This window comes from Falco cherrug, chromosome 7 (assembly GCF_023634085.1).
Source record: "Falco cherrug isolate bFalChe1 chromosome 7, bFalChe1.pri, whole genome shotgun sequence".
NCBI classification, from domain to species: Eukaryota; Metazoa; Chordata; class Aves; order Falconiformes; family Falconidae; genus Falco; species Falco cherrug.
In genome coordinates this window covers 3,307,295-3,330,045 of record NC_073703.1, presented here as the reverse complement: position 1 = coordinate 3,330,045, position 22,751 = coordinate 3,307,295, and the positions used below count along the sequence as shown (strand labels likewise).

Genomic DNA, 22,751 nt, shown 5'->3' with positions numbered 1-22,751 from the left:
GATCTCCACTCCGATAAGATCACTCCCATGTGCCCAACTTCACCAGGTCATTTTTAGCCCCAATTTATGCTCAGACTTGACTCCAGCACTCCTGGGGCTTTGCACAGCACCTCTGCCGCACTGTCTGCAGGGCAGCCTGCAGCAGGGCAGGGCGGCTGGGGGGGATCACACAAAGGGTTCTGCAATGGGGGTCCCGCACCCTCCCAGCCCTGACAGCACCTCTTGCAGGGTGGGAGCCCACCAGTTAGGTGTATGGGGTGCAGCTCCTACAGCCCCAGGCACTTGCCGCTGCACAGGTTTAAAGCTGAGGAGCTTATTTAGGGCAACTGCTCTCGATTGCATTGCTCAGGTTGCACCACTGAGTTTCTTTCTGCTGGGAACAAGTCCTAGAGGCCCTCCTGGATTGCTGCTGGGTTTGTCACACAGCCTGTAATGCCAAATACAGGTGCGAAGGTGAGTTAGATGAGATAAGCTGCTGCTGGTACCAGCTGGGCCCTGGCACCCGCTCATGTGTCGGCACTTACTCTCTGATGGAGCAGAGATAACATGGGGCAGTGGCTGGTAGCAAGGAGGGGTGTTGTGTTCTGGGCAAGGAAGGGTCACTGTTCCTCAGAAAGGCTGCGAAAGGTAAATCTCAAACATTTTTGGTTTGCCCTTGACTCCCTTTCCTGCAGGAAGGGTTGGGTGAAGGTTGGTGGTTGCACTACTCACCCTGCTGCCTCTGGGGCTGATGTAAAGGAATGGGAGAGAGGGGTGATTGAGGAGGAGCCCGATGGAAAACAAGGGGCTTTGCCATAGCTGACCCCTCAGCAGGGGGTACAAGCACTGCGTGAGTCAGGAGCTGTGGACCCTTGCTGCGCACTTTTGGTGGGACTTCAGCCAGGATGGCGCCTTGTGGGAGCGGCTGGTCCTTTTACTCTGCTTGCTCCTGTTGGACCTAGGATATTGCAGGCAAACCTTGTTTGTGTGCACAGGTGAGGTTTTCATGAACCAGACATAATTTTATTTTTTTTTTTAGGCTCAGGATTACCAAGAGTCTCATTTTCAGAGCTGCTGCATCGGCGTCTGTTGTGGCTCAGCTGCACCAGGCACTGGTGGAGGGGATGGTGGTGTGAGACAGGGGAGCCGCTTGGGAGCGGCTGGGTGAAACCAAGGGAGTTAAAACAGCAAAGGAAAGAGAAATGTGTCCAGAGATGGATGGTTCTTAGTCTAGTGCAGTGGCTGGGAAATCTGGAATCCAGCTAGAAATGCAGTGGTGGATGAAGAGGCTGTTGGGCTACAGGAGGGGACCTGTCTGCTGTAAGAGGCCCCATGTGAGAGATGAGGGGTTAAAGATGAAGGAAGAGAGGTAAATAGAAGTAAAATTCACATAAGGAAGTGAAAGCTATTTTTTTAGAAAATCCAACTATTTTAAGTGCTTAAAGACCAGGAGGTGAGTGTGGAGGAGGTGGCCGGGGCTGGGGCGGGCAGGAGCCGCAGGGATATGCCGGGGCAGAGCCTGACTCTTCCCAGCTGTGTTGAAAAAGACAGGAGAAGAAGAGAGATTGCAGCGAGACAAAAACCTCCCAGGAGTGGGAGGAGAAATGCTGAAAGAAACCCGAATTTCACAACCCCCAGAGGAGCAGGGACAGGAGCCACTGCTGCCGGCCCTGGGTGCGACCTTCCCACGAGCGCCGGAGCAGGGACCCCAGCGGTGGCCGGGGGACACGGATGAGGGGGACCAGGAGCACGGCACATGCGGCTGTCGGAGGGGATGCCAACGAGTGCGTTTGTGTAACTCCATGTGCGGGAGGGGGGCAGGTGGGCAGGTGGGCGAGTGTCTCCATCGGCAAACAAGCTGGAGAGCACCTAAACCTCGACCAAGGGGTTTGCTCTGAGCCCAGAGGAGGGTTCAGTTCCCAGCTACGGTGTGCGGGCAGGGATGGCAGAGTCTGAGCGAAAACCGGTGAGGTACAGCCATGGTTGGGATCTGGGGAGGAAGGCAAGTTGCTCTTGTGTTCCTACTGAGAACAATATTAAGATAAGTTTGATTTATTTTCTCTTTTTCTGATCTGAGTGGTGGGACAGAGGGATGAGCTGAACACCCAACGCAGTAGTTGGCAAAGGGGATTAGGAAAGCCAGGTGTGAAGAGGTGTAAAGGTACAGACAGAGCAGAGCTGTGGGAGAACAGACCCGCTCCCCAGCAGTGTCTGGCATGGCACCTGGCAGAAGGGCCTGTCCCCTCAGGCTGGGGACAGGGAGCCAGGGAAGCTGCAGAAATTGTGATACCACAAAACCAGGAGTATTTAAAAAAATTGGTACCCGCAGCAGAGCTGGGACTCCAGCCCGCAGCACTACCATGCTTGTGCCTTTTTACAGCGATACTCGCAACTCTTCCTCAAAAATGGATCTCGGCACTGTGTGTAGCGAAAGAAATATGGACTTTGCTCCCAGAGAAGGGACAACTGAAGGGCAGGATGGGGTGAGCACAGACGGAAGTGCCTTGCCAGAGCTGCTCCATTGCTGCTGGGTATTGGCAAGGCACGGGTGTGCTCAGAAAAGAAATTTGGAGAAATCAGTGTAGTAGCAGACTTCTGCATAGAATTTTTTTTTTCCCTGAAAAGTTGTGAATTTGTTGAAAAATGGGGTGATGAAATTTGTCATTGCTGGTGCAGTTGTTTGTTGGCAAGCAAGGAGAGATGGAATGGGAAAAGGCTTAAAAGGCAAGCGGCTCACACCTGGTACAGAGCCACATGATGGGAGGGAGAAATAACAGGGTCACAACGAGAAGTCTGCAACATAGCTCCTGCACAAGTGTCTTCCACCATCCAAGGGGAGCAGGACACTGCCAGCCAGTGTGGCACAGAGCTTTCCACCAGATCCAGCTGTGGAATGATTAGTAGCTACTGAAAAGTTCGTTCAATTTGTGCGTATGGAAAAGAAAGGCAGATCTTGGATTGTGTGAGAAACTCAATTGCAGAAAGAGAGGCTAGTGAAGGAGCATGTGGAGCGGTGGGCATGAAGGCAGGAGAAGAGGTGTTTCAAGGACCGAGGTGGGAAGCGGTGGGGGGATTGGTTTAATGTTCAGCTTGGCATCGTTCACTCTTCATGGGGTGGATCATGGGGGAAAGTGGGATTTGCCTGGCTCCTCCTCTTACCCTCAACCTGCCATCTTGCCTCTTGGGTGGCATGCCCAAAGCCCACCTCCCCCTCGGGCAGAGGAGCCAGCATGTCATGCTCTCTGGCCAGGGTTTGCTTATTTATTAGCGGCACTATCAAGGCAGTGCAGCCCTTTGTAGAGCTAGTTAATAGTCTCCTTTTCCACAGAGGGATGGAGTTTACTTGTTAAAGCATCCCTACAGCTCCTGGTGCTGGAGCAACACTGGGACTGTTGCTTTGCCAGGATGGGCTGCCAGAATCCTGTCTGTGTCGTCCTGCCTGCCAGTCTTCCCGGTGTGCCCGGTGCTGCAGCTCCCAAATGCCCAGCCCTGGAGGGATGTCTTTGTAAGGGCTCAGCTGGTGGCATTTTATCAGTACCAGGAGGGACAGTGCATTAATGTTTGTTTTCCTTCCCGCTGCCCCTTCTTGTGCAGCTGAGGTGGGTCAGGGCTGAGCGGGTGCTGCTGGGGCGAGTTCCCTCCGCTGCGGTCCCCAGCCCTCAGCTCTCCCAGCAGCCTGGTCACTGCCCTGTCAGGGCTGTGGAAGGCTCCTGCATGGGGATCTCTCTGGGACTTCTCAGGGGGCTGAGATCTCTGGCTGGGGTTTGGATTCAGGCATGCAGGCGCTGCGTGAGCCTCTGCCCAGTGCCTGGATGCTCTGTGCTTCGGCCCCAGGCTTGCATCACCTTGCTTCACCTGGGAGCGATTGCCTCACATGGGACTGGCTGTGGCAGGTCTGTGCTCGGTCTGGCACTGGACCTGAGGCCCCCTGGGGCCACTGCTTTGGCTTCTTGATCAAGATTACAAGCGGCTCCCTGGAGAGCAGAGGTTTGGGCAGCGCTTTGCACCCTCAGGGGTGTCAGGGTGTTTCCTGGGGGAGTTGAAATACATGACCTAACCGTACTTCCCAGAGTGTTGGGAAACAGCGTTTCCAGCCCACTCTGCAAGACCCGAGAAGGGTGAACAGGGAAGTGAGAGTGAGAAGTGAAACAAAAGCATCTGTCCTGTTCCCCACTTCTCTCCCTGCAGTGTTTGTGCAGCTGCAGCTCTGCGAGCTGTTGTGGCCTCGCTCTCTTGAATAGCAAAGCTTCGTTTCTCATGTACCAGGGCTCACTCATTTGATAGAGAGAAGTGCAAAGAGTGATTTGTGTAACACAAGGCTCTTATTTTCATGCTGAGGGCCCAGAGGAGCAGAGTTCGTCCCCTTTCTCAGAGTGCCTCGGAGTAGGAATGCACAATTTGCTTTCTTCTAAAAGCCTCTGGTTTAGGGTGGTTGTTCTTAAAACATCAGTGCTGGTCTTGGGAGGATATGTGAGTGTATGATTCTTTCAGCTTCTGTGTCTTGTGGTGCTCGTACTTGGGGACAGAGGCCTCGAGCTGTGCTGGGGAGTTCGGCTGACCCCTCTGTAGCGCTGAAGGCTTAGAGGGAATAGTTGGGTCCCTTCTCCCCTCTCCTGTCCCTGAGGCTGCCAGCTGGCTGCGGGGCTGTCCAGGTCTGTGTTGCCCTTGCTTTGCCCTTGCATGGCACTTAGTGGCACATGCCATGAGGAGCAGGATCCGGCGGTGCCCCCCCTGCCCCAGGAGCTGGGGTAACAACCCGCCACTGCGGGCATCTGGGTGTTTCTTATCCTGTGTAGGCGGCTGCAGAGAAATCCTTGGGAAAAGCGAGATCTTGACTGGAAGAAACATCCAGTGCATGTGGAAATAGAAACTGTGCCCCAAACCAAGGAGGAAAGCAAAATCCAAACCCAAGTCAGGTGGCCTTCCCTGCTTCCCAGCCTCCTCCAGCTCCTCTCGCCAGGGCAGAGTGAAGGCACCCCAGCTCCCCTCTCCAGGCTGAGACCCCAGGGAGCAGGCTCTTGGTTTCAGCTTCCTCAGTTCCAGCAAGGATTCCATTTGCAGACCCCCAAAGGCAGCAGTGCTGCTCACCTTGGCCACCCCAGAGCCCCGGCTCTGCACTGCCTGTCATCTGAGCCCCCGGCGGGCACCCATGGGGGCTGGCAGGGCAGGGTGGGCACGCTGCTGGCTGGGGAAGCGGGAGCTGGGAAGTGGGAATTCTCTCCAGCCCTTGCAGGCTGGCAGGGATGGTGGTGCGGGGGTGCGTTGTGTTGGGTTGTTTTCCCTGGCAGCTCTGCTCCCCGCAGGGATGCTCCACGGGGCAGCGGTGGCTGAGCCCGGGTTGGGGGCACAGGAGGAGGAGGATGGCAATCTGCCCTTGCACCACGGCTGCCCGGGCGATGGGCTGCGGGATCGGTCAGCCTGAGCCCCCCGGGGGCCTCCCCGGGAAGGGGGTCCTGGCTGGCCAGGGGTGGCCGCGGGACTGGGCTGTGCGTGCCAGCAGCTGCCTCCCTGCCTGCTCCCTCTTCCTCTGCTGCTTTCTCCCCATCCTTCCTCCCACCCCTCCTCCTCCTCCTCCTCCTCCCGCCGCCGCCCTCCCCCGCTCCTCGCTTTGTTTCGCTGCCTCCGCACTCCCCTTCCCACCTCTCCTCCCCATCCTCTTCCTCCTCCTCCCCCCCCCCCCCCCCATCCTCTTCCTTCTCCCCCCCCATCCTCCTCCATCTCCTCTCTACCCGTTCTGCGCCGGGGGCTGGGGGTGCAAGGTCCAGAAGCCGACCCCCTTGTCTCGCCTCCATTTCTGGCTGCCCCCCCCCCAGGCCCAGTCTCTGGCTGCTGGCTCTGCACAGCCTGTCTCCCTCCTGGCGCTCCCTGGGAAGGGATGCCCAGGCAGGCAGGGATGCTCGGCTGGGACCTTCCTCCTGCTCAGGCAAGGGCCGTGGCCGGAGGGTGCTGGAGCTTGGGGACAGTGGCATCACCGTGGGTACCAGAGCCCACTGCCCATCTCCCAACCCTGAGCATCCCCTCTGCTCTGGCACGCCACGTGCTGAGCTGTGGGGTGGGTGACCCTGACCCTGGGGCTGGATCCAGCAGCACACGGGGGGGATGCAAAGGAAGGACCTGAACCCCGGGTGCTGATCCTGCAGGCAGCAGATCCCACGTAGTCAGTGTCTCTCCCCTTCTCCGGCCCTTCCTCTTTTCATGCCAGTTCTTCTCCCCTTCCCCATCACTTCCCCTTCCCCAGAGGGATGTGTGCACTGTGGCCCGGTGCTTTGGTGAGCACAGAGGCGGTGTGAGAGGACGTGCAGGCCACACTCACGGGGACTGTACAGGAACCAGCAGGAGGAGGCAGCTGCCTGTGGCTTTGCCTGCAGTGGAGAGGCTGATGTGCTCCGGCCAGCACTTGTCCCTGCAGCCTGTACCTGGCCTGGCTGGTGGGACACAGCATGGAAGCCATGTGGGTGCCACAGTGAGAACCATGGGGACGATAACCTGATAAAGCAGGGGTTTTCTGCTTGGAGAGAGCGGTTATTTAGCCCAGGATGGCTTCTCACGCCGTGCAGGTGCTCCCGGGACCGCAACATAATCTGGTTTAGAGTTTATTCCTGTTTTACCTCCCCCATAGGATTTCTCTTTGTTGTATCTGCAGAAATAATTATATTTAGGAGAACATTCCTCACCGCAGGAGGAAGCGGCAGCCTCCTCGCTTTCATCTGGTGGCGGCTCTCCAAGCGCCTCCCTGCCCATCCTCGCCGGCCGCCCCAGGGCTGTGGGGGAGGCTGCTGGGGGCCCGATGCTGCACCCTGTCGACGGGGGTCCTGGGTTGGCTCAGCCTGGGAGTGTCGGGCACCGCTGCTCCAGGCTCTGCATCCCTCCAGGACCCTGCCCCAGCCTCTCTGGGGTGGGTACAGGGCTGTCGGGGCCCCTGGGCACAAGCGAGCTGAACATGAGCATGTTCCTAAAGTGTTTTCTAATCCTTACAAAACTAAACAGATAAACTACCCTCCAGCTGAAGGGAGTGTTTTGGCAGCCTGTGCGTCTTTCCCCAGTTCACCAGTGGGTGCCTGCCTGCGCCATTGCATCTCTCTGTCACTGTTTTGCTTTGTCTGCTGGTCTTCTCTCCCTGTTTCCCAGCCTGAATAGCCAAGGAACCTGCAGACGCTGACCGGAGGGATCTGGGTATGGGTGACAAAACAGCATTCCCGAGGCATGGTGGTGCCTGCCCCACGCTCCTCTGTGCAGCAGCTTCTCTGTTGTTTTGCTATCCCAGATTCCCAGGTTGTTTATGGCAGCAATTCCTCAGATTGCTGGCCTGCCGCCCCTGGGCTCTCCAGACAGGGCTGGTGCTGGTGGGACGGGTGCAGGCTCCGTCTGCCCGGTGTGGAACACTGACTTCAGAAGGGCTCGTGGAACTGTGCCCCGCTCTCCGGGCTGGTGGGTCCCTGGAGACCACCAGGACACAGGGAGCTTGTGGGTCTGGCACGAGTTTGTCCCAGGCTCAAGAGCAGGACTGCCATCCCCAGGGTGCCCCACACCTGGTGCTGCTGCAGACCCAGCACCCGTGGCCCAGGAGCTGCTGGGTGAGGCCAGCGGTGACCGCTTGTAGGCACGATGTGAGCGTCGAGTTTTCTGCTTGTTTGACTTTTGCCACTGAAACTGTAGCCCCTGTGAGTTTGCTGTGGTCCCACAGGTGATATTGCTGGCGTTGCTGCTATCTCCTGGTGCACTGCCCTAGGCAGACGTACTCTCCTCGCTTCTCCACTGCAGGCAGCTTGTCCTTCCAGTCAAAGCTGGGTGTGCCTATGTGACCTTCCAGGTCTGTACTTCCCAGCCTGGCCAGCACAGTGTGTTGCTCCCACATGAGCTCCACAGTAACCAGCATCAGATGCAGTGAACAGCAGCACTGGAGTGGCTCCTTGTGCTGCCTCTCTGGTCGGCTCTGGCACGCCTCTGCCAGCCACCCACCTCAGTTGCTGGAGGTTCTGCATCGCTCGCAGGTCCGGGCGGCTGCCTTGCGCCCTGCAGCCACCTCTGTGACCTCATCTGTGCTCTCGTCCTTCTCCTTGTGGTCTCCCTTCATGTCTGTCAGGTTTATTTGCTCGGGGGATCTTGTGGTGCCAGCACGCAGTGTGGCAGTACACTCCTCCCCACGCAAGTGAGCATCGCTCTGTGTGTCATCCCCGAGCAGTGATCTGACTTCCTTCCTGAAATGGGATGGGATAGTTAAATAGCACGAGGTTGGGACTGGAGTCCTGCAGGATCCTGTCAGGAGCTCTCCCAGAGGGTGGTGGGGATATGTCTCTGGGTCCCAAGTGTCTGAGTGGGGATAAATCGGTTGTGGTCCATTTGTCGTGTGCCCCAGGGTGGCATTAGTGTTGGGTCATCCTGCTCTGACCTGCCCATGTCCTGCACCTCTTCCCTGTGTAACTTGGGCACCGTGTGCTGGCACGGGCACAGACGCTCGTGGGGCACCTTGGGCGGGGGGGCGGTGGTGCATGGGAGAAGACTCAGACTTTCTCAGCTTTAGGGGGCATTGGCTGCTGCTCTGTTTGCACTAGGAGGACTGTGGCTTTTGCAGGGATTTTAACTGACTCCGTAGCCCCCTTCTGAAAAGTGACTTCGTAACCCTGAGCAGGCTGTGCTGGTCAGTAGTGCTGCAGGGGGAGGGAGGCAGGAAAAAGGGAAACAAGCCACTTATAAAACCTGACGAAATACTGCTGGAGCCTGGCGTGCTTATTGCTGGGACAAAAGGGCGCTGCTGAAAGGCGTTAATAAAAGCAAAGGGGAGAGGAGGCGCTTGCCATGGCAATGAGGGGGCTGTGAGACCAGAGGGGTGGGCCAGGCAGGGAAGGTGAAGCTGGAGCCTGGCTGTCACAGGGCTGGGTGGGTCAGAGCAGCAAGGGGGTTCGCAGGGCACCAGTGCTGTCTGCCTCGGGCCAGCGCACCCAGACCCGACCTGCCTCCCACGCTGCGGTGATGCTTGGACCCCCGCAGGTGAGCCACCGGCCGAGCCAAGCGGAGCCTCTAACATGTGCCTCGCTTGGGCTTGTGAGCATGGCAGCTTGACCACTTTTCTACGTGCTCCCAATGAGAAAGGTTTGAGGTTTGGTTCCTCGAGCTCCCTGTGCCCTTTGCTGCTGCTTCTCCCTCCCCCAAGGAGCACAGAGTGGCATGTTCAGCTTTCTTGACTGGTCCTGCAAACTGCATGGGTGCCTGTCCCTGGGAGTCACTGCCACGGAGCTCTGGGGCATGCGAGGAGCCAGACCTCAGTCTCGGGGTTCAATAGTGCAGACAGAAATGTTGATAGCGGATGCAGAGCCATCCCCCCCTTCATCCTGGCTCCCTGATCCACCAGCAACTGAGATCACCATGGCCACGCTGCTCCACACCCTGGGGTGCTGGCGACCCATGCTGGCAACACCTGTGTTGGTCTGGGGGTCACTGGGGATGGTGATAAGGAAATGGGTGACAGCTGAACGAGTCCTTTGTGGAGTGGTGTCCCCAGCAGCTGTGTGGTGGCAGGGGTGCCAGGGGGGGTAACAGCCATCTCTCTCTCTCCCTCCCCAGCCATGACAGCGTAGGCAGGCGGCGAGAGATGGATCGCTTCACTGAGTGCGGGACCCAGACGGACGCGGTGGTGGTGCTGTCCCTGGCGCAGGCTGCGGTTCTGGGCTTGGTGTCTGAGAATGAGCTGCTTGGGGCCACAGTCAGCCCCTCGGGCTTCTTCCCGGGGCTGGGAGGGGAGCTGCCGGACACTGCTGCGGTGGAGCCTGGGGAGCCGGAGGGTGAGTGCCGGCTGGAGGGTGAGGGGCAGGTGCCAGGGGATGGGCAGGACGAGGATGCCTTGGAGGCAGAGTCTTCCCTGGAGAAGCATGCCCGGAGGAGAAAGAGGCCTCCGGTGAGGCTGGTGCCCAAGGTCAAGTGTGAGAAGGCAGAGGTGGAGGATGACGTGCTGTATGAAGTGTCCATCCCTGGGGACGAAGAGGGCGAGCAGCAGCGCAGCCACCAGTCCGACCTCCAGGACCCCAGCCAGGAGCAGACGGTGCAGAGCAGCGCCGTGAAGATGATCGACCTCGGCACCTTTGGCAGGAAACCCCGGCGCCTGCGGCACCTGCGCCGGCATGCACACCAGGAGCTGGAGGGCACCGAGCGTCACCTCAGGAGCACTGGTGCAGCAGATGGTGCCACCGCGGGGGACCTGCGGACTGAGTGCGCCTTTGAGGCAGGCGCCCCATCCCCCAGCGAGGCAGAAGCCCCTGCACCAGCATCCCCCGAGCAGGTGAAGAGCGAGCAGGGCTTCGCCTGGCAGGAGCCAGGGGAGCTGGAGGCGGAGGCGACTGGTGCCACCAGCGAGCGCAACAAGAAGGCACAGCTGGACCGACTGGACATCAACGTGCAGATCGATGACTCCTACCTGGTGGAAGCTGGGGACCGCCAGAAGCGCTGGCAGTGCCGCATGTGTGAGAAGTCCTACACCTCCAAGTACAACCTGGTGACCCACATCCTGGGCCACAACGGCATCAAGCCCCACTCCTGCCCCCACTGCAACAAGCTCTTCAAGCAGCCCAGTCACCTGCAGACCCACCTGCTGACCCACCAGGGCACACGGCCCCACAAGTGTGAGGTGTGCAGCAAGGCTTTCACCCAGACCAGCCACCTGAAGCGGCACATGCTGCTGCACACCGACATCAAGCCCTACAGCTGCCGCTTCTGCGGCCGGGGCTTCGCCTACCCCAGCGAGCTGAAGGCACACGAGGTGAAGCATGAGAGCGGCCGCTGCCACGTCTGTGTGGAGTGCGGGCTGGACTTCTCCACGCTCACCCAGCTGAAGCGGCACCTCTCCACGCACCAGGGCCCCACGCTGTACCAGTGCTTGGAGTGCAGCAAGTCCTTCCACTACCGCAGCCAGCTGCAGAACCACATGCTGAAGCACCAGAACGTCCGGCCTTTCGTCTGCACCGAGTGTGGGATGGAGTTCAGCCAGATCCACCACCTCAAGCAGCACTCCCTCACGCACAAGGTAGGGGCCGGGGCATCCATGGGATGCTGCCCTTGCCATGCTTGGAGGAGATGTGCCAGCTCTGGATGTGGGTGTTGGGCGAGAGGGGTGTCCTGGTGCCCCAGAGTCCTGACCAGCCCTGGGAGACGGGTGGTGCGGGTGGGCAGAGGTGGTTGGCATTTGCTAGGGGTCATTAATTAGCAGTGAAAATGCATCGTTACGGGCAGGGTCCCCAAGGCTGTCCAGCCTCCTTTCTTCCTGGAGGTTGCCACCCTCAGGGAGGGGGTCCTCAGACCTGCTGCTGCAGCAGGATGACTTGGGGGACCCTGGCCACATGCTGCCACGGCCCCTCCCGGCGGGCTGTGAAAGAGGGGTTTGCCCTTTCTCAGGGTGTTCTTTCAAGGGGGAGCAGTTGGCCTGAGCAGGAGAGCGGAGCCGGGTCTCACAGCTCTGCTTAGAGCGGGTCTGGCCACGCTCCCTGCAGCCCACCTCCCACACGCTGCTGGGCTCGGGCAGGGCTCTCGAACATACCCCACGCCAAGTCTGCTGCCGTCCGGCAGCCGTGCTCCCCAGCCAGCTCCTACCCATGGGCATTGCTTTGTGGAGCTGCTCTCGCTCCAGTGGCACTGACCCGATACCAGTTTTTCCAAGTGTAAATGCATTTCCAGGGTGGGTGAGAAGATGGTGTCTGGGGGTGAGGCAGGATCCTGCCCGCTGCAGGACCCGGCAGGGGAAATTACCACACACACACCCCCCGGGCAGCGCAGGGATGGCCCCAGGCTCTTGGTAGTGCCCACTCTGTGCTCACAGAAGGAGCGGGGAGCAGGAAGGGTTCAGCTCAGTTCACCATGCCCCTTGAGGGGCGCAGGTCCCTGCGCTGCACTGTGCCCAGCACTGCTCCTGCCGGGTCTGTTGGGAGGCCCTGAGCGCTGTGTGCTGGCCCCCGCCGCTGCAGGCAGAGCCCTGCCTGCTGCTGCTCTGCCCTCTGCCCACGGCTGTCCTGACGCCTTGCAGGGTGTGAAGGAGTTCAAGTGCGAGGTGTGCGGGCGGGAGTTTACCCTGCAAGCCAACATGAAGCGGCACATGCTGATCCACACCAGCGTCCGTCCCTACCAGTGTCACATCTGCTTCAAGACGTTTGTGCAGAAGCAGACGCTCAAGACCCACATGATTGTGCACATCACCGGTGAAGCCGTTCAAATGCAAGGTACCGTCAGGGATGCGGGGGGGGGGGGGATTTGGCAGATCTGGGATAGGGGTTAGCACAGGTCCTGGTGCCCTGTGCTCCCGCAGAAACCTGGCCAGGCTGGGTTGAGTCCTCGGTCACAGGAAAGCAGTTTTGTGATGCCTCCCTCTGTTCGCTCAGGCAAACAGCTGGTCCGGACGCATTGCTCAGAGCTGCGCAGCGGGGAGCAGCTGCTGCGGGCAGGGCATGGGCGCCGCTAGTAGGGAAGGACGGTTCTCTCTGATCAGTGCTGGAGCTTCCAGCGACACCAGCACAGCATCCCTGAGGCCTCCCACTGCAGAGGGGGAGGAGGGAGGCAGCCCCCATACCCTTGGAAGTTGCTGGGAGCAGTGGGGGGGACCCCGGGGGAAGGTCTGCTCTGAAAAGCCCTACAGCTGCACCGGCTGATTCCCTTTGCCGGGGGCGGCCGCGGGAGAGCCCTCGCTGACCCCAGGAACGCTGCCCACAGGTCTGCGGGAAGTCCTTCAACCGCATGTACAACCTGCTGGGCCACATGCACCTGCATGCGGGGAGCAAGCCCTTCAAGTGTCCCCTACTGCTCCAGCAAGTTCAACCTGAAGGGCAACCTGAGCCGGCACATGAAGGTCAAGCACGGGGTGATGGACATCAGCCTGGACAGCCAAGGTAGGTGGCTCCAGCAGAGCTGGAGCTCCTGGGGAGCTTTGGGCTCCACATGGGAGCTGCCTGTGGAGTGACAGAGGTGCTGTTGGACCTGGACCTTCATTGGTTGTCCCTGTGCTGAATCCTAGATCCCATGATGGACCTGGCCGGGGCTGACCACGCCGAGCTGGATGGGCAGCAGGAGATGGATGACTTCGAAGAGGAGAACTCTTATGGCTACGGGGGGGTGGGCAACCCTCCGGATGAGCATGCCCTGACTGAGCAGGCCATGAAGGAGATGGCATACTACAACATGTTGTAGCCGAGGCTGGAGGAAGCTGGTGGGGGCCTGCGTGAACTTTGCGTGGTAAGAGGAGCTGCTGCCGGGGGGCTGCAGCACCCAGCCAGACCTGCAGCACCGCCCCTGGAGAGGAGGGGGGGCTCCAGCTGAGCTTGGTGAAGGAGAAAAGAGGGATGTCCAGAAACCTTTGCTGGGGTGAAGGCGGGAGCAGAAGCTGGAGGTGGCACAGAGGAGCCGTCGCTGCCTGCCATGGGCATGCTGGGCTCCAGGCCGCTGCCAGACCCTTGCAGAGCCTCAGTGGAGCTCTCGCCATCGCTGGGGTCCTTCCCTCTGGACCCCTTCCACCACCCCTGGAGAGGGAGCACGGAGCTATGCACCGGCTGCCTGCAGCTCTCCTGCCCGGCACTGAGCTCCCCTGGCTCCACTCCTGCCCACCCCGCCCGCCTGCCCCACCACGCGGTGGCACGTCAGGACCTTGCCCCTGTCTTCGCCCTCCGCCTGCACTTCAGTGTCCGGGGCACTTGAAGCTGCAGGCAGGGGAAGGACGTCCCAGAAGATGATGAGCATTACTAATTATTCTACCTCCTGGGTCCTCCCCCACGGCTGTGCTGGGGCTGCAGCCCGGCCAGCCCCCTGCTCCCCCCAAGCGCCCCGTGGGGCAGAAGCCCCTCAGCCCGCGGGAGGAGGTGGGTTTGTGTTTCTTGCCCTTCCCAGTCTCCCGGGCAGGCGAGAGCTGTCCCGCTTGCTCTGGCACTGGCTGCAAGCTGGCACGGGCGAAGCTGTGGCAGCCTGCGCGAGGCCACGGGGCACATACAAAACAGAATATTTTCTTACAAACTAATGGCAAAGCTCAGAGGAAGCAGCAGCTCTGGGTATAGAGCAACTGTAGCGAGCTGTGTATTTAAAGGAAGGCAAACCCTGCTCAACTTGAGCAAATGATGGTATTTTGAAAGTAATTTATTTTTTTCAGATGTGCCGCGTGGTTGGATTTATCTTTTCACCGAGTTATTTCCTTCAACCAATGTGCTTTGTAAACCTGTGTAACGTGTGTGGTCTGTGCGCAGGGAGCGGTGATGCTGTGCGGGGGGGAAGGGGTTGAGGACCAGAGCAGGGTCCCACCACCCGTGGGGCAGCCAAGCACTAACGAACCACAGCCACTCTCTGTGCTGCCAGTGCCCCCTCCTTGACGTCCCCCCACCCCCCACCCCCCGGCTGCTTTGGGGCTCAGGAAAAGGCTTTGGCAGGCAGTGATGTGGGTTTGCACCCTCTGCTCCCAGGGTGCTGTGCTGGGGGGGAGAAAGTAGCTGGGGCAGCAGTGGGTCTGGGACCACCACCCTGGCTCTCCTCCCTCCCTGCTGTGGGGCAGGGGGTGGGCAGCTCCCACAGCATCACTCCCCACACGTGCCCGGTGCCAGGCGGGCACCAGTACCCCCTGGGAGGCTGCAGCAAGCCCAGGACCTGGGGTCCACTGGCACAGGGTCTGGGACAGCGCAGGTCCCACCATGCTCCCCAGGGCAGGGCACATCTACCCCATCCCCAAAAGCCCCAGGCTGGCTCTGGGGGGGTGGCACCACTCAGCCCTCTGTGCCCCCAGCACCAACTTCCCTTTCCTCTAGCCTCGGGGCAGGATGGAGCTGGCTGCAGTGTGCCAGCCCAGGCCCCCTCCTGCCCTGCGGCAGTGCTGCCCCCTCCCCACAGCCCCCACACACGCTACCTCAGTCCCGTTACCAAAAAGCTGCGACGCATGTCCCCCCCTCCATGCCAGGCGAGGCCGAGCCCAGGGGACCTTCACCACTGCCAGGAGGCAGCTGTGGTACCAGGCTTTGCCCTGTGGGATGAGGTGGGGAGGTGGGGGGTCTCGTGCCAGCAGCCCCTCATGCTGGCATGCCCCCCCCCCCCCCCCCCCCCCCGCATACACAGAGCATTCAGCCACCCCTTGTGCAAAGCCCTACTGTGTTTTGATTGTTTTTTTTTTATCTCCTTGGTTTGAAGAGTTGTTTAGCAATAATTCTAATAAATGCATATTCTTTAGCTGCTGGCTGCCTCCTGTGGCTGCCCCCCCCACCTTCCCCCCCATGCCCACGCCACGAGAGCCGTGCCACCACCACATGCCGCTGGCCGGTGAGGTGTTTAATGGCTGCTGGCACCACGAGGTGGGAGGGTACATGGATCGGTGTGGAACAGCCCCCCACCCCAGTTCCCCCCCCTCCCCAGTTCCTACACAACCCTGCTAGAAAGGCTTTAAAAACACTCGTAAGAAAACTGCTTATAAAAATTATTCCAACTGTTCCTGAGCCGTGTCGGTGAGCCAGCAGTGGGGGCGGGTCCCCATCCATCTGGGTGACACCAGGGATGGGTGCCCCCCGCCCTGCCGTCCCACTACTGTTTGCCCAGGGCCTTGTCCAAGTTGTTCTTGATGGCGTCGAGGAAGTCAGTGGTGTTCACAAAGTGCTCATTCAGCTTCACACTGCAGGGGGAGGACAGAGAGGGGCTGGAGGGGTCCCACAGCCTTGGAGGGGGGTACCCTGCCCACTCCCACCACAGGCAGCAGCCAGCCTGGCTGCAGGGCAGAGCTGGGGCTGGCAGCACTGCCCTGGGCGCGGGACGTGGCCCCTGCCCAGCCACAGGCACAGCCCGACCCCACGAGCTGTAAATAGACACCCCAAGTCCCCAGGGACAGTCTGGAGGCCAGCGGCCACCCTGCATGGCCAGCCTGCCATCGTGGCAAGCGGCTCCCCCTCACTGCTCCGCCCCGGGAGCCACACGTACTTGGCGAGACCATGGATGCAGCCAGCGAGGTCCTTCGTCATTGTCCCGCTCTCCACCGTTTCTATGCAGACCTTCTCCAGCGTCTGAGCAAACCTGGGGACAGCAGGACAGCACACGGCTCTAGCAAAGCCAGCACCTCACCGGCACCCTGTGCTGTGGACCCCGGCACTGCTGCGGCCGGGGTGGTTGGCACCAGGGGTGGCTGCTGGCAACACCCCCCACCCTGGGGTACCCAAACCCTGCTCACTTGATGAGCTCCGGGTTACTGTCCAGCTTGCCCCGGTGCTCCAGGCCACGCGTCCAGGCGAAGATGCTGGCGATGGGGTTCGTGCTGGTGGGTCGTCCCTGAATGGAGAGAGCGCTCAGTGCCTGGGGCGGGCAGCACGCGGGCAGCTCACCGCCAACATAGGGCACCCACCTTCTGATGCTCCCGGTAGTGGCGGGTGACGGTACCGTGGGCTGCCTCAGCCTCGATGGTCTTCCCGTCCGGACACACCAGGACAGAGGTCATCAGCCCCAGGGAGCCAAAGCCTGTGGCAGGACGAGGTCAGGGTGGCCCTGGGAGGGGGGGTGCATGCAGCCCACCCTAACCTGCCCCACACCACACTCTCCCACCACCCCACCTTGGGCCAGGATGTCTGACTGGACGTCCCCATCATAGTTCTTGCATGCCCAGACAAAGCCGCCAGAGGACTTCAGCACCTGGGCCACCATGTCATCGATGAGCCGGTGCTCGTACCAGATCTTCAGCTTGTCAAACTCTGTCTTGTAGTGCCTGGGAGCCCAGGGAGGGGAGCGTCAGCCGTACCTGGCCGAGTCCCAGTGTCACCCCTGGGCAATGCCCCGCCCAGGAGGGGCAGCCAGCCTCGCCCAGGCATCTCTGCCCCAGCCTGAGCTCCGCCAAGTCCATACTTATCGAAGATCTCCTGGAAGATGTCTTTGAAGCGCCCATCGTAGGCTTTGAGGATGGTGTTCTTGGTGCTCATGTAGAGAGGCCACTTCTTCTGAATGGCGTACTGGAAGCAGCTGTGAGCAAAGCCCGAGATGGACTGCAAGGGAAATGCACAGACCCCTGTGGGACCCCTGTCCCACCAGCCTGGCCAGGTCCACCATAGATGGCAGGTCATGCTGCTCCACCTCTCCTGCTGCCCCCAGCCCACCCTGTTACCTCATCCGTGTTGTACATGCCCATGCCCACGCCGCCGCCGGGGAAGTTGTACACCTCCCACTCCTTCACCCCGCTGCCATCCTTCGGTGTGAAGACCATCTTGAACGTGCCGGACTTGCCCACCACAAAGTCGGTGGCTTTGTACTGCAAGGGGCAGGGCAGAGGGTTGGGCAGGGTCTGACAGGAGCTGCCAGACACCCCCACGCCGCAGGCAGCCGCTGCAGGGGGCTCACCTGGTCGCCATGGGCATGCCTGCCGATGGTGATGGGCTTGGTCCAGCCAGGCACCAGGCGGGGGATGTTCTTGCAGATGATGGGCTCCCGGAAAACCGTCCCCCCCAGGATGTTTCGGATGGTGCCATTGGGGCTCTTCCACATCTTCTTCAGCTTAAACTCTGTAGCACACAGAGGTGAGGCCCCCGAGGGACACCCCCCGGCCAGGCACAGCCCCAGCAGTCACCCCAGCCCCTGCTTGCCCGCCTCCGCTCCTCCGTGCCATGGGCTGCTGCCAGAGTGCCACTGCCCGGCCAGCCAAGGAAAGGGGCAGCCACCACGGGCTCGTGACTGGCACTGGGCAGAGGCCAGTCTGTCCCCAGCCCTGCACCTGTGGGGTCCCCACAGCACCCCGAGCACCCCAGGGTGGTGAGGGGGCCCCCAGCCCAGGCAGCAGTGCAGCCCCTGATGCACCAGAAACCTGAGCCAGCTGGGGGGGAGGCACTGCTGACCCGGCAAGGCTGGGCACACACGGGGGGCTCAGCACCCCACGGGGCTGCCAGCACCACCCCCACCGTGGCCCCTCACCCCCTGCCCACCTTCCACCCTGGCTTCATCCGGCGTGATGGTGGCACACTTCACAGCCACGCTGTACTTCTGGGTGGCCAGCGCCGAGTCGATGGTGACCTGATCGTCTGTCTTGTCCCGGTGTGGCAGACCCAGGTCAAAATACTTCAGCTGGACGTCCACGTTGGGCAGGATGAGCTGGGGGGTCCCGGGAAAGCATCAGAGCAGGGGGACAGTGTGGGGTGCCCAGGGAACAGCCCCAGCCCTGAGCCCAGCCACGGCTGCCTGCTCGGGACGGTCCCCCCTGCTCAGGACAGTCCCCCCTGCCTGGGACCTCCCCACTTCCAGGTCCTGCCGGAAGCTGTGCTGACTTCGCCACCTGCTTCCTGACTGACAGAGGACGGACGGGCGGACAGAGGACGGACGGGCAGACAGAGGACGGATGGAGGGACAGGGAGGGCAGCGCACAGGGACTGCCCTTCCCCTGTACAACAGCCACCTGTTCCCCTCTACAACACCCGCCAGCTCCACTGGTGCGCCAGCCGCCTGTGCGCCAGGCGGGACCCCGTTACCTTCTCCTTGATGAAGGCCCAGATGATCCGTGTCATCTCATCTCCGTCCATCTCCACCACCGGGTTGGCCACCTTGATCCGCTTGTCGGCATCTGGGGAGTGGTGGCATGGCGTTAGGGGCGCACAGCCAGCCCCACAGCTCTGCACCCTGGCGTGGGGCCAGGAGATGTCCCGTGGGGACCACGAGGCCCCGCTGGGCAGGGGTCAGGTGCCACCCGTGCAGGAATGGGTGCAAGTCGGGGTGCAAACCCCTCTGGGATTTAGGCCAGTTCATGATGCCAACCCTGCGTGGGGCAGGGCTTGGGTGCAGGTCAGGGTGCACACAAGGTGCTCCCCTCATGTGGCAGTGGACTGCACACCCTTCTCAGGGCAGACCCGGGTGCAAAGCCCCACGTGAGACCCGGAGGAGGACTGCATGCAAACCCCTCCTGGGCCAGACCCAGCCCGGGACTGGGACCAGGAGCAAACGCCTCTCAGCACTGGACCTGGATGCAGGCTGGGCTGCAAATCCCTGTACGGGACCTGGACCAGGAGCAAACCCCTCTGGGTGCCAAGCCTGGCCGTGGGTCGGGCTGCAAAATGCCATGTGGGACCTGGACCAGAGGCAACCCCCCCCCAGGGTGGGACCTGGGTGCAGTTAGGCTGCAAAACTCTACGTGGGACCGGGACGAGGAGCAAACCCTTCTGAGTGCCAAGCTGGGTGGCAAAACCTCACGTGAGACCGGGACCAGGAACAAGCTCGTCCAGGGTCAAAGCCAGTGCGAGCCGCGGCGCAAAATCCCACGTGGAACCGGCACCGGGAGCAAACCCCCTCCTGGGGGCTAAACCCGGCAGAGGGTCGGGCTGCAAACCCCCACGTGGAGCCAGGACCGGGAGCAAAGCGCCGCGCGCCTCCGTCACCGGGAGCAAAGCCCCCCACTCCCCGGGACGGGCTCTAAGCCGGGGGCCGGATCCAGGTGCAAAATCCCGTCGTCCCCCCCGAAAAAAAAAAAAACCAGAAACCCGAGCGGTCCCAGCGTGCAGACCCCTCGGTGGGGCCGGGACTGGTGCAAGCCCCACTCGGGGCGGGAGCGGCCGCCCTCTCCGTCCCCAAGGGCACGAGCCCCCCCCGCCACCCCCCCAAGGTCACCCCCCACTCACAGTGCCGGCGCTGCCCCACGGAGGCGGCGGGGAGGGGGCAGCGGGCCAGGCGGCTCAGCGCCGGGGCGGCGCGGAGGTAGCGGGCGGCCATGGCGGGGCGCGACGGGGCGGACGCGCCGGGGGCGGCGGAGCGGGGACGCGGTTCGCTCCGCCCCGGGGCGGTGCGTGCCCCGGCCCCCCCCGTGGGGCCCTGCGCAGGGCCCCCCGTGGGGATCCCGGGCCTCGGCTTCCCCCCCACCCCCCCATCACGCAGCGCACCCCATCCGCAAAACACCCACGGGGGTGATGCTCTCCGAGAGGTCGCGAGGCGGAAGGGTGCCCCCCTGTTCCGCGGGTGGGTGGGGGCGGGGGGGAGATGCCACTTGCTGGGTGCAGCCGGTGCCAAAGCACAAGGTGACCGGCGAGCCCGGAATCAGCTTTCACCGGGGTCCTGGGAGCAGGCGTCGGGCGGGCACGCAAGGTCGTGTCCCCCGCCCCCGCGTGCATCCCCCTCCCCCCGGGTTCTCCTCGGCGTGGGGTGTGAGGAGCGGGAGGGTCTGCGGTTGTCCCTGTTCCTAGGAAAGGAGCAAAGAGCAAAGGGACATCGCCCCCCCCAGCACCTCAGGGTCGGGGACACGCTGCCCGCTGAGGCCAGGCCTTGGACCCAGCTCAGGCTTTCCCTACATAGAAGCGAGTGATCCTGCACGTTGCCAGCGCGTGACTCAGGGCAGCTGGACCCCGCGGGACCCCCCGGGACGGGTGGCTGTGGGGAAATGCAGCTGCTGCCATTTCCCTGGCAGACCTTCTCCTCGCCTGACCCCAGCATGGGGAGGAGGGGGGTGACGCCACCCAGGGGCACCCCAAGAACGTGCCCAGGAGCCAGGCAGCTGCTGAGCCCAGGAGGTTTGCTGTCCCTCTGCGTGGGCCAAGCCGATGGCTTTTTTTAGCCACAGGGGACGGGCAGATCCCGCTCTGGGAGGAAAAACAGTCCTGCTGGAGCTGCGGGCCCAGGCAGAGGGGCTGGGGGAGGCAGGGCTGGGCAGGCTGACGTCTGCCTGGCTTTAACATTAACCAGAGCAGAAGCCTGCGGGGCTGCCAGCAGTAAGGGGGGGCTGACACCCACTGCTCCCCAGCAGTGCTGGGGTCCTGGGCATCCCCGCTCCTACTGCCCTCCCTGTGGCGCCCAGTCCTGCCAGCAGCCCTGCAGCCGCATGGCCAGCACAGCTGGGGCTGCCCCACAGCCGGGCAGTGGGTGGAGTTGCCCCCTCAGCACAGTGCCCCGGGGGGGGCTGCCCAGCTGTGCTCGGCCGCAGCGCTGGCCCCCCCAGCTGCCCTCAGCCCGGCCCCGCGGTCAGAGCCACCCAGTGACCGCGGCTCTTGCAGGGACAAGGTCACGCCAGCGCGGCGGCTGTCCCCCCACGGAGCACAGGCTCTGCTGGCGCTGATGAGAGCGGCCATGTGGCACTGTCCCAGGGAAGGGCTGCCTTCAAACAAAGAAGTCCATCCCTGGCCGGAGCCCAATCCACACGCCCCAGGCTGCTGCCAAACCAGCTTCCCCCGAGCGCGGCTGGCCCCAGGAGGGTCCCTAGGGGCTGGCTGTGGACAGCCGGGGCCTCTGGGGAGTGACGTGTCCAGCAGGTTGGGAGGGACACCAAGACCCCTGCCCGAGAATGAGCAAGGACCTGGAGGGGGGTGGTGGTGTCTGTCCAAGCGTGCACCGCTGCCTGCAGGCAGCCCCACGTCTGCCCCGGGAGGGGGGCACCAGGGGGGCTGAAGGGAGCTGTGTGCCCAGTGGGGCACTGCACGGCCCCCAGACGTGGGCCTCCCTCACTGGCACTGCTGGGAGCTGCTGGCCTGCGGGCTGGGGGGCTGTGACGTGGGCCAGGGATGACACAGGCTGTGGAGTCCAACCAGCAACCCCACACCCTGTCCCCACGCCTCCCCCCCCCAGGCCCAGGGGTGCACAGAGCAGGCAGCTGCCTGCAGCAGAGCCGCTGTGTGTGTGCCAGTGGCACGGCCAAGTGCTGCCCGTGCCGCACGAGCCAAGGTGGCACAGCTGCTCTGGGGACACGGTGCAACGTCAGGCGGAGCAGCTGGGCTGCCGAGGGGCTTGGTGGTCCAAGCGGGCAGATGGCAGCTCTCAGGAACGGGAGAAGGGATGTAAACTGCACACTGCGTGGCCGCACTGGAAGGACACACGGGCAGGGGGATGCAGGGCCGTGGCTGGCTGACCCTGGGACCCCTGCCTGGGACCCCACCTGGCCCAGTGCCCACTGGCAGGTTGGTGGCCATGACACTGGCTCTGGGGGAGGGCTGTCACTGCTGCTGCAGCTGGGCTGGCAGCTCTGCTCTGGGGCTGGGGGGGGGGCCCTGCCTGCTGGAGCATAGCTATGTCCCCTACCCAGCTCAGATCCATGACACAGCCCCCTGCCCTGCTTACCCCTCTGTACCCAGGGCATGGCTGCCCCCCACTCTGTGACAGAGCACGGGCCAGCCCCTGCCAAGGCCATCGGTTTCTGCTGCCTGGCTCCTCACACCCTGGGACAGCAGAATGCCCACCCAGCAGCAGCATCCAACTCCCAGTGTGTCACCACAGGGACACCTGGAGCCACCGGCTACCCCAAACCACGTAGAACTGAGGATCGCCGTGAGATGCCTGGAGCCAGGAGTTACCCTGAAGCGCCAGCAGCCGGCTGTCACCCCCAGGACCCCCCAGCGATGCCTGCATGCCCAGGCAATGTCACCCCCAGGACCCCCCCAGCAATGCCACACACTGGGCAACCAACCCTGCAGCTGCTGCACAGCACCAACACCTCTGCTCCCAGGGCTGCACCCCCCCCCAGCATCCCTCTCCCTACGGGCTCTCCCCCACACTGCCGCCCCCCAAAGCCACTCTCTGCACCGGCCCCACGGCGCTGCTGGGCCCCTCGCTGCGTTGAGGGTGACGGGGCACCGGGTGGGCCAGCGTCACCCCCGGGGGGGCAGGGGACACCCCAGCCGGCCCCCCTCCGCGGCTCCCCCTGCCCTGCCGCTGAGCCAGAGCCCCCCTCAGCTCCCGCACCCCAGAACTGGGACCGCCCCCCCCCCCTCCCCGGTCCCGGCCCCCCCGGCGGGCGGGACAGCGGGAGCGGTGCCGGTGCCGGTAGCGGTGGCGGTAGCGGTGCCGGTGGCGGCCGGCGGCGGGAGCGGCGGTGGGGGCGGCCGGGCGGGGCGGCCCTTTGTTGC

General features: G+C 62.5%; 2 protein-coding genes across 2 annotated transcripts; one reads left to right on the top strand and one right to left on the bottom strand.

Annotated features, from left to right (window-relative positions):
• Positions 1-1,428: 1,428 nt before the first annotated feature.
• On the top strand, positions 1,429-15,150 carry ZNF710 (zinc finger protein 710). The gene is given in 7 exon segments (XM_027815217.2): positions 1,429-1,763; positions 9,541-10,993; positions 11,987-12,151; positions 12,153-12,179; positions 12,667-12,747; positions 12,749-12,842; positions 12,968-15,150. Coding segments are annotated over 7 exon segments (2,046 nt in total). The 5' UTR covers positions 1,429-1,710; the 3' UTR covers positions 13,141-15,150.
• Positions 15,151-15,379: 229 nt separating this feature from the next.
• Positions 15,380-19,706, bottom strand: IDH2 (isocitrate dehydrogenase (NADP(+)) 2). The gene is made up of 11 exons (XM_055715994.1): positions 19,548-19,706; positions 18,408-18,499; positions 17,868-18,033; positions 17,290-17,450; positions 17,057-17,200; positions 16,801-16,937; positions 16,512-16,663; positions 16,307-16,419; positions 16,136-16,233; positions 15,889-15,981; positions 15,380-15,586 (listed from the first exon to the last, which is right to left on the bottom strand). The coding sequence occupies exons 1-11, from the start codon at positions 19,636-19,638 to the stop codon at positions 15,499-15,501; spliced, it is 1,335 nt and encodes a 444-aa protein (XP_055571969.1). The 5' UTR covers positions 19,639-19,706; the 3' UTR covers positions 15,380-15,498.
• Positions 19,707-22,751: the final 3,045 nt, after the last annotated feature.